This window comes from Delphinapterus leucas, chromosome 8, assembly GCF_059928025.1.
Source record: "Delphinapterus leucas isolate spDelLeu-1000000601 "Yukka" chromosome 8, BTC_Dleu_Yukka2, whole genome shotgun sequence".
NCBI classification, from domain to species: Eukaryota; Metazoa; Chordata; class Mammalia; order Artiodactyla; family Monodontidae; genus Delphinapterus; species Delphinapterus leucas.
In genome coordinates, this window is record NC_143136.1 from 82,386,941 (window position 1) to 82,398,208 (window position 11,268).

The 11,268-nt window shown below is 40.5% G+C and overlaps 1 protein-coding gene across 1 annotated transcript in view; it reads right to left on the reverse strand.

The window, feature by feature from the left end:
- ACVR2A (activin A receptor type 2A) overlaps window positions 1–4,869 on the reverse strand; it is an 87,764-nt gene extending 82,895 nt beyond the window's left edge. Inside the window, exon 1 of the mRNA XM_022569680.3 lies at window positions 4,771–4,869. Within this exon, the coding sequence (XP_022425388.1) occupies window positions 4,771–4,825 (55 nt within the window). The 5' untranslated portion in view covers window positions 4,826–4,869. The remainder of the gene's footprint in view (window positions 1–4,770) is intronic.
- Between the last annotated feature and the right edge of the window lie 6,399 nt (window positions 4,870–11,268).

Consider the following 11,268-nt stretch of genomic DNA (forward strand, 5'->3'; position numbering starts at 1 on the left):
GAACAAGTGGGTTCCACAAACAAGCAGCCTACAGTATAGGGAGGAAAGTACAGAAGGGACAGAGAAGATAAAGAAGAGAGGAAAGTAGAAAGGGAATCACAATGAAAGGGAATGGAAGAAATGATGAGTTACAGAATATGGAATAAAACTGAGGCGTGCTAGTGACCTCAATATCAAATGTTGCCAACCTTAGCTAACTTACTGAGGGGCACCATGATAGTGGTAACATTAGAGAGCATGAAAAGACACATTTAAATCACAGATTTATGAGACACCAACGATGAGAAATAAGAATAATGACAAAACTAAAAATGCAACAAAACAGTTTTAGAATCTAAAGAGACAATTTAAAGATTATTAAAATCTCATTTGGTTTAGTTATGCTTTTACTTCTCATGAAACAATGAGTCTGATGGACACAAAAGGTGAAAATGTCAGTTAGTACCAGAGATATGTCTGGGGAGATGCGTTACAAAGAAAGTATGAGACTTACTTGTATACTTTTCTGTGGGAGCAATTTCAGAATTTTTCCTTTCTATTGGTTAGTGCTACTTATTTTAAGTATTTCACTGTAATTCTTATCCTAGCTGGCTGGGTAACTTCCTTAAAACCAGAATTCAAAACAAGGTAAACACTTTTTAATTATGGTCAAATTTTAACCCCAAAAAGGACAAGGGTCTGCAATAGATCACAGAATATTACTTAGCAGTATAGCCTAAATGAGTCTAATGGTAACCAAAACCCAGATAATGATTCTCAAAAAAATTATGTAATTAAGAAATTACTTTAAAAGTTTCTTAAAATTAAAGTTTGCTAGGTAAAGGAAATACTCTTTAAAAAAAAACCTCAAGGTGTAAATTCAGTTTTTCCATTCAGGTAAAATATAATAGTGAAAATATTTCTTCCATATGAAACTTACGAAACTTTCAGATACCATATTAATCTCTCTCTCTCCCTCTCCCTCCCTCCTTCTTCTCCTTCCTTCCCTCCCCCCGTCCACACACACCTGCTGCCACCACATCACTCACAGTAATTTCAATAAGGGTAAAAGGAAATATTCTTAAAGATGATTATTATTGCAAAGAAACTACTGAATCAAAACAAATATAATTAAACTTGATACCTTGACCAATCATTTATCATATCCATGAATATGCAGTCTTCATAAGTACTCCATTATAACAAGTGACTGGAGAAAGTTTATTCAAAACAGTCAGCAAAATATTTTTATTAAAGCATAATAGGATGAAATAATGTGTATACCTATAGCCTATTTTTCTAATCATTCTAATTTTACAAGCTAATGAAAACTCTCAATACAAGGTCAGCTGGAGATCATCAATACCATGTACCTGTAAAATTTAGATGATTAACTGTGTGAGGGGGAGCAGAGACCTTTTACTAACACACTAATGCTTTTTAAAATTAAGAGTTTAGAATAGGGCTTCTCAACCTGAACACTATTGACATTCTGAGGCAGATAATTCTTTGTTGTGGAAGGCTGTCCTGTGCATTATAGGATGATTAGCCAGCATCCCATACTCTATCCACTAGATACCAGTAGCACACCCTCCCCTCCTCCCACTCAATTGTGACAACCGAATACATCTCTAAATGGCCCCTGGGGGAGAGCTGCAGGGCTGGGGAGCAAAAGTCACCCAAGCTTGAGAACTACTGTCTTATCATAAACAGAAAAAAATGAATTGAGGGAGAGGGTGTTGTTTTGTTTTTCTTCTGGTCTTAATGTTCCAAGATATTATATTTGAATTTGATCACGGATTATATTTGAGAGATTCTGCCTTTGAAAACAAAGCATGTAATATCTATCACTTGTTAGTCAAAGTTCAGAAGAGTCCCAGAAGATTCACTGTACTGCCAATGACCCCTCAACCACACATACACACACATCCGTGCACACATACACACACAGTACTGCCTAGCTGAACTGAAGAAAATGCACAAAATTACTGTATTTGCATTTCTTATTTCATCAAATATATGGACCAGACTGTTCCAGTTCCCACAGAAACCAAGAGAATTCTCAACTTATCCAATGCAACTCAAATACCACAATAGCTGCATCACTCTAGATATGATAAACCTAAGTCCTAGAGCAAATATTAAACTCATCCTCACATTTTAACAAATTTGGAGGATGATACAAACTAACCATAATGCTTTAAAAACAAAACAACTAAGAAGTAGATTGGTGTTTTGAAACAGAACCTGAGGAAGGATAAGAGTAATGAAAAAATTCAAAATCAAAGGGAATGTGAAGGCATTTCAGCATGGGGGAAAAACTCAAAAATGTTTCCCCCAGAATGAGAGGAGTGAATTATACACTTAGCCATATCCCAGAGGAATAGTCTACATAATCAGTCTCCAGTATACATACCATGGGATGGAAAATGAAAAATCAAAGTCCACAAAATACTAAAAAAAACAGTAAACATCCATCCTAAACATCTGAAATAAAACTGCTCTTTACTACTGTTCTTCACCTGATTTTTAAAACAATCAAATACCCATAAACAAAAAAAATTACAACTTCAGACATTTTTTTAATTCTCATAAAAATAGCCATTCTCATGCTTCCAGCAGGTCAGATTACATATTACATAGAAAAATCAATTCGGAAAAAAAAACATAAAAAATTCTTTTTTAGAGTGCATTTGATGCATAACAAAAGGCCTTCAAAAAAATCAGATACTTTAATAAAAATCTTCATGTATAAATATGGATGAAAGTCTTTAAGATTTTTTTCAATTATCTTCAACAGAATTATTTTAGTTCAACTAGGATTGTTTATTTTTTAAAAAACTATGCAACGATACTTAGTTTAATGTAAGTGCAATATCTATGTGCTCTCCAGCAACAAAATTACTTTATTTCAAAATTTTAGCTATTAACCTCCTGACTCAGTGAAAATAATCCTACAAGAAACTAATGCTCAATTCTTTTTATTCCCAAGCCAAGCAGAGGAAGCTGTAAGATTTGTAGCGACAGCCTTCTTTTCCAGAAGTAATACCTTGAGACTGCTCAAGAATAGCCTCCTTCACCAATTAGTGTGACTCAGGTGGGTCTGGGAGGGAATAATGTCCACAATTCCTTGGTCAGTGGCCATGATGCCCCTCCTCCTCAAGGGCAGAAGATCAGAAAAAGGGATGAGAACAAGAGGAGTTCACCAACCAGAACATATAGGGCCAGAGGAGGAAGAGTACTACAGGAAAAATTAAAACTACATGGTTAAGTTATGTCACAAAAGCAAGAGGTTTAATGTTATCCAGTATTCATTCATTTCAGAGACACCATTGTTTATCTTCCTCCCCAAACCGTGCACAAAAAGAACTGTCAGCCTGCCTTAAGCATGTTCTTTCTTCCATTTAAACAGACATGATTCTGTTGGTTAATCTCTGGCAATGATCGCCATTTCACAACACATTCAGCCCACCCGGAACTGATCAATACCACTACAGACATAAGACTAGACTTTATCCATTTATTAACCACAAGGAAATGTACCATTCAGCAAAATTCTATACATTACAAAAGATTCTATTAAAAAGGGGGGCAGGGAGGATGGGTGGACACGGACACACACACACACACAAATACACACACCACAGAGGTACACAAAGAAAAGACTACCACCCTCTAATTTCCCTGTGGCAAACGAGATAAAGACATGGCCACAAACCTGTCAATTCGTTGTCCCCCTATAATTCTATCTCACAACCTAGTAACTGAATATTGAATTTTATGATAAATAGATCCACTGCCACTTTAAAATTGTTTCTTCTATCAAACTAACTCTCCTCTTAGGTACATTTGCACACCTCTGAGCTAGATGCTGTATTCATTTACAGAATTTCAAATACAAAAGACTAGTTTTCCAACCACTGGTTGCAACCACAGAACGTTCTCACAAAATCAAAATTTCAAATATAAATGGGCCAGATTATTCTTCCAACCCTGGAAGACTACAGTGTATTTGACAGTGTGAACAATTTCAAATGGGCTGTTCTAAACCGAAAACAATGCTTCAATACAACGCGTTTAAAATAAGTATTCCGTAGGTAAGCAAAATCTCTGCCAGAAAAGAGCACATAAATGGTGGTTGAAAGCCAGCACATTACCAACACACAGCGGCATACCTCTTCTGCACTGGGTTATTGCTAATACTCCAACAACAACAACTACAACTATTTTTAACACTGCTGGACACTGAAGTTGAAGAAAACGTGAGGGGAGACCCAGATGAAATTGCTGATATAATGCATTGTTTCTCACGGTCAAAATTAAGTAGCAGCTGACTTGATCTCTGTTGTGATAGTCACTGAAGCACTAATTAAAAGACGTTAAAACACAAACAACAACAACAACAAAAAACACCCTTATTTTGGAGGATGCCACACTAAAGGACATTTTAGAATACGCCTTTCGGGTCTCAAACCTTTGCATAAATTGTCACTTGTGGTATTTGCGGCTTAATTGCAACCCAGCCAGCGCTGTCATCCAGTGTTACGGCCACAAACCATGACTTTCTCACTTCCACAACAACAGAGCAGTCACTCTTACCAACCTAACTCAAAACGAGTAAAATTCATGGAGATTTCCATATCATAATCAGCCCTGGGGGCGGCCGCCGAGGGGCTCGGGATGGGGGTAAACCTCCCCAGGCTCCGCTGAAGCTCGTCGACCCGACAACAACCGCAGCCGCCAGCAGCGGCAGCGGCAGCAGCCCCGCCGCGCCGCGCTCCATGCACCTACCTGAAGAACAAGAGATAAGAAAGACGGCAAACGCCAACTTTGCAGCAGCTCCCATTTTCCCGAGGCGCCGGGGAAGCCGTAGGAAGTTCTCGCTAGATATCCAGTTCCCTGGGTCTTCCTCGGAAACAAACCTCCTGGTGTAAAATCAACCGTCATAAAACATATTCGGAAGCCCCGACCAAAAAAGCGTTCACGGGGTCAAAAAAAGAGGGAAAAAAATGAAAAATAAAAACAGCGAGCACAACAATTAAAAAAAAAATGCACCACGGGGGAAAAACCGCCACACACAAGCACAACACACAAAACCAAACAACGAAAAGCCAACAACAACAAAAGCGGGTTTAAATCACTGTCAAAATCACTGTCAGCTCCGCTCGCCTCTCGGGTCTCTCGGAACAAAACGCCAGGCTGAGGCGACGAAGAGGCGGCGGCTGCGGCGTCCGCTGCCGCCCGGACAGTCCGGGAACCGAGCTGGGTCCGACGTCCGGACCGACCTTCAGCCCGGACACCCAAAGTCCCCCGGACCACTGGCGGTTGAGCTCGCGGCGGTGGCGGCCGAGACGCGGCGGCGGCGCGGGGAAGGAGAGGCGAGCGGCGGCGGCAGTGCAGGCGGCGGCCAAGTTCTGGTCCAGGCTCTGGCTCCGGCTCCGGGCTCCGGGCTCGGCCGCGTTTTCGGTTCCCTGGCCTCCGCCGGCCCCGCCCCCTAAACTTCCGGTTCCGGCCCGAAGCTGGAAGCCAGGCACCGCGGAGGAACGCTCCGCAGCGGCGACGGCTGCGGCGGTGGCAGCGGCGGCCGGGCGCAGCGCGCGTGCCGGGCCGGGAGCGCGAGGAGATTGTCGGGGAAGCAAGGCGGGAGCGGGGGAGGGGTGAGAGAGCGAGGGCGGGGCCGGCAGGAGGGCGAGGAGGCGGGGCGGGTGGAGGCTCGATACCGCGAGGCCTCGTGGTTCGGCCTGCTTGGCCTGCTGAGCGGTGGGGCTCCAGTGGGTGGCAAGTAAATGCTGTTGGGGTCTCGAGTGCCTGGTTTCCTAACCGTGCCCCACTGGCCTCTCGGCGGAGCGCACGCCCGAATGGTCACGGGGAGCCCAAGAGGAACAGGACCCTGGGGCGGGGCGGGTGACTGGTGACTCCTCGGGGGGGGGGGCGTCTGCGGCGCCCTGTCTTTCCTCTGGGGGGACGCCTCGTCCGCTCTGAAATCGCGGGCGCCGGGAAGCCGGGGGTGGGGAGTCGGTCCTCCGCGCCTGCCGAGCTGCAGGAGCTGGTGTTTGTACCCCCAGTCCTAGCGGTGTGTCCCACCCCTGTGGCTTCTGCTTTAAGCGTTTTGTCTTTCGGCTAGAAGAGCAAAGGGGGAAAAATAACCCGCGGAGGATGGGCTGTCCACCCGTGCAGGATTTCCACAGCGATTATCATGATGTGCAATATGAATCCATTCCCACCTTCCCTTTTGTACACAAAGCATTGTGTTGAGAATTGTTCTGCATGTAATAGGTTCTCAAATATTTAAAACGCGCTTAAGAGGAAACCTGCAGATTTCGATCGACATATCTGATGATCAGTCAAGTGTTTACTTCTTCAAATTTTAGTTCTTTTAGGGCTAATTTTTACCCCTTAATCCAAGTTGATTGCTTAAAAGATGCTGCTAGGCATGGAATGGGATCCAAAATGTAAAAGTAGGATCTCTGCTCACAGTATTTGCTGTACTCGAGTTGACCACGGAATACAAACTGAAGAGAGTATTAAAGGTACTAGCTTTGTTATTTACCACACTTTAGCGAGCTCCGTGAAGATGGGGGTCTTACGTCTTCTTCCCCGTTTTATGCCAGCCCTAAGAGTGTCTAGCCTGATATGATAGGTGCTTAATAAATAACTGTATAAGTGACTAGGGGGTAACTGCCTGTTTCTTAAATACAATATTCTCACATGTAATCTACAAGTTTTGGGGTTTTATTAATAAAAAATAAAACATCTGGACTATATGGCTAATTCATGTTTTGCTTATGGTTTACTGATTCCCACATTTTCCCACAAAGCCAAGCCTTCTCCCTTGTACTTATAGTGTCTTATTTTTCTCTTCCTGTAAATTACTGTGTATATCTATTAAGTTCATCCTGTAATTATCGGCCATTTCTACAGCTTGTCAAGGTTATTAGTGATCATTGTGGCTCTTTAAGCTCTCTCCAAGATTTCCAGTTGCCAAGTCGTGGTGCTCAGAATTTGAATGATACTGTGCAACAGTTAAGTCCCTAGTTGGTCTTCAAGATGTCTAAATGTAATCTCATATTATGTAGTTCTCTGGACTTTATGAGCTGGTCAAGGAATAAATATAAATCGTCCATTCCCTAACATTTCTGGAGTAGAAGAGTGTATTTTATTTAGTTCATTCAGGAATTTGATGTTAGTTATGCCCTGAATCAGGCCCCACTGTTGTCTTATCTCTGCATCGCTTCAATCTTTCTTGAATTGTGAAACCAGAGCAAGTGGAATAACTGGAATAACCAGCAATAGGACTAAAACTTGAAAATATATTCCTTATCTTACCACCCAAATTTCCAGTATAAGAACGGAAGAGAAGATAAAAAATATTTTTCTGTAATATGAAAGAGGAGCAACAAGTCAAAGTCTTCACTAGACTATTCTCTAATAGTTAAAATAACTCCATGGTAAAAGTTATTAACATCCAGTAACAGTAACTATCCATTTTGCTCCTGAATCTGTGTTCACTCCCGCCCTCTGCATTTTTTAAAAATTCAAAAATATTTACTGTATATAAAATAGATAACCAACAGACACCTACTGTGTAGTACAGGGAACTAAACTCAATATCTTGTAATAACCTGTGTGTGTGTGTGTGTGTGTGTGTGTGTGAATCACTTTGCTGTACACCTGAAACTAACACAACATTGTAAATCAACTATATTTCAAAAAATTTTTTTAAAAACCTAGGTATAATAGAAGTATTATACTTAATGTTGATGATTCTAAAGACACGCCTATATTAATTAGATCAACAAACTAACTTAATATTGAATATTCCCCAGTTCACATGAACCAGAAACCCATTGTGGCTAGTTTCTTTCATTTTTAGAAATATTTAGTTTGTAAGTAGAAAAAAAGAATTCAAAAAAAATTTAACAGAATAAGACATGAGAGTATGTGACTAATTCCCACTTGAATTCCAAAGCTTAAAAAGAAGACAGAGGTAGCTGCAGCTAACCCTACTGCCCCTCTTTCCTTCCTATTTTCTATAATCACTTTTTCTTATCTACAAATCCAACACCTCCCTAACACAATGCAAGCTGTACAAACTGGATTTAGGAAGGAAGGAAAGGAAAGGAAAAGGAAACATGAAAGGAATTCTGGTCTGCCTGAGCATTAGACAGTTATGTGTTAAACAGCTTTAGCTAACATCACTCAGTCCCCAAACCTGATACCTAGCCTTGTAGCCACTCCAATGCCAGAATTTCTTTTTAACATTTTTAAAAAATAACTTTATTTATTTTTGGCTGCATTGGGTCTGTTGCTGTGTGTGGGCTTTCTCTAGTTGCCACGAGGGGTCTACTCTTCACTGCGGTGTGCAAGCTTCTCATTGCAGTGGCTTCTCGTTGCAGAGCATGGGCTCTAGGCGCGCAGGCTTCAGTAGCTGTGGCACGTGGCTCAGTAGTTGTGGCTTGCGGGCTCTAGAGTGCAGGCTCAGTAGTTATGGCGCACAGGCTCAGTTGCTCTGTGGCATGTGGGATCTTCCCGGACCAGGGATTGAACCCGTGTCCCCTGCATTGGCAGGAGGATCCTTTTTTTTTTTTTTTGGCAGGAGGATTCTTAACTACTGTGCACCAGGGAAGTCCTTTTTTTTTTTTTTTTTTTTTTAATTTGGCTGTGTCGGGCCTTAGTTGCGGCACACGGGCTTCTCTCTAGTTGTGGCACTCAGGCTCTAGAGCACACAGGCTCAGTAGCTGCGGCTCATGGGCTTAGCTGCCACACAGTATGTGGGATCTTAGTTCCCCGACCAGGGATCAAACCCGCGTCCCCTACATTGGAAGTCGGATTCTTAACCACTGTGCCACCAGGGAAGTCCCAATGCCAGAATTTCAAGTCCAGAGTCTTGACAGAATTTCAATTGAACTCCCAGTTATTACCAGCTGGAAGACTCTCGAGAAGCCAATTTACTCTAGAGATTCAAGTGTGTGTTGGCTGGATGAGGAAACAGAGTATCATAGACTGCTTCCAGAACAAAAGTTGATTTCTTCCTATGCTTGAAATTCTCATGGCTCAAAAATGTATAGATTAAGTTTAAATCTTCAGCTCCAAGGTAGGGCTGGAATTGAACTGGGCTGGAATTGACCTTGCCTTTGAGATTGGATAGTATGCCATATATCATGAGGAAATTCACCTTAAGGTATTCACCTGTCTTTTGATATACCAACAGCCACAAATAAACAAGGCATGCCAAATCTCTCTTCCTTCATCTTCAGGAAGGTGACAAAATCCCTTTGGAGTATGAGGGATGTTGAATTCCTCTTAGATGAAGGATTTTAAAGTATTTCTGCTGCTTTCAGCTACTGTAAAAATCTACTCCTATGTTCAGATAACATGGACATTCCTGAAGTGGCACAAGTAAAGAATTTCTTATATACCTAAGCTGTAAGGCATAATATAAGGGGAAGAAATTTAGTAACTTGGTAAGTCAAAGGAAGGCAGATAATAATCAGCGTATCTTCCATGAATATCCTTCACACCCTAAATGCTCAAGGTGGGAAGAAAATTCCCTATATCCTAGCTTTTGGTACTGTTATAAGGATGTGGGAATGGCTAAGGGATAAAACATTAAGGCAGAATATTTTAGGTCAGGAAAGTGAGTTAGAAGAGTTAAGAGAAACTAGCTGTGATGGAGATAATGTATCCAGCACTTTGATTACAAGGCTATAGCAACCCAGCTAGTAATAAAATCTCAACAACCAATTGGTTTTTCTGTAACATCCCAAGGGTAACATTTGACTTTTTCTCCTGCTAGCAACTTGTTTAAAATCCAGTAAGTATGTGGGAAATAGAACAGGCTTAATTCAGGGAAGGTTTTTGGGTTTTTTTTGCTCATCCTCCAATTTATACTCATGACCACAGGGACTTAGTTTTCTATCTTATTTCTAATAGTTTTCTAACTATTTTATTTCTAAATTTTATAACTTTTATAAATGCTACAACTATTTTATTGCTTGGTATTCTAACTATTTTATTTCTGATAGTTTTCAACTATTCTTTCTATAACAAAGAATAGTTGAGACTTTGAGATACCCTACCTAACCCAATGCCAATAACTTAAGACATTCAAGTTGGAGTAAACCAAAACTGCTCAAAGTGCAGTTCTCAAACTAGTGTTAACCTCAAACTGTTTGTTACTGATCTTCAATGAGACTAGTACAGACATTGACAACAACTGTTTAATTTTTGTAGAAACTTGACAGAATAATTTTACTACAATTGAAGGTAATAATAAAAATAAGTGAGCTTATATTTTGTTTTTATTTATAGTTCATGTTTTTAGTAATTCAATGTTATTGTATTTTACAAAAGTCTCATAGATTGGAAATTTGCCAAATACAGTTTGAGAGGCATTGAAGTAGAGAATAGGCTATATACCCAACACTCTTTCTCGAAAACAGTGCCCTTCATCCATTTTGACAAATGCTTAAAATCTTAAATAAAGCTTTGATGCTATAGTCCTAAAATATTCTATAATGCAAGACTGCATAAGAATCAGTCATTTTCATTACATTGTCCATCTTCATCTGTGATATTCATTTATTTGACAAGTAATTATTAGCTACAAGATTTGTGCTATATGTTGATTGTATAGTGATAAATGAAATGTATACAGTCTCTGCCCTCATTGAGCTTACAGTATTATAGGGAAGACAGAAAAATAGCAAGTAAACAAATAATTGTCAAATGGGAAGGATTATTTCTAAATATTGACAGGATGTTGAGATAAAGAATAAGAGTGATAGTACTGGATAGGAAAAACGGGCTTATATAAGAGAATGATTCAGGAAGGACTGACTAAGGAAGTGGCATTTAAACTGAAACCTACAAGATGAAAAAGAGATAGCTATGAGAGGAGCTAGTTAAGAAGGAACAGTATGTACAAAACCTACCATATGTTGAAGAAATTGAAAGGAGGCTCTTGTGGCAGTGAAAGAGTGGTATGAATAAGGAGACAGAGGGATACAGGCCCCAGACTGCAAGATCTTATAGGCCAAAGTAAGGTTCTTGTATTTTATTCAAAGTGAAGTGTCCAGCCATTGGAGGATTTTAAGTAAGGGAGTTACATGGTCTGGTTTATGTTGAAAAGATCACTCTTGCTCTTGTATGGAGAACGGGTTGCAAGAGATTACCAAAGAAAGCAGAGAGCTAGTTAGAAGGATGTTGCAGTAAGTCAGGCAAGACATTATGGTACCACAAACTATTATGGAAAGAAGCAGGCAGATTCAAGATATATTTTGGAAGCAG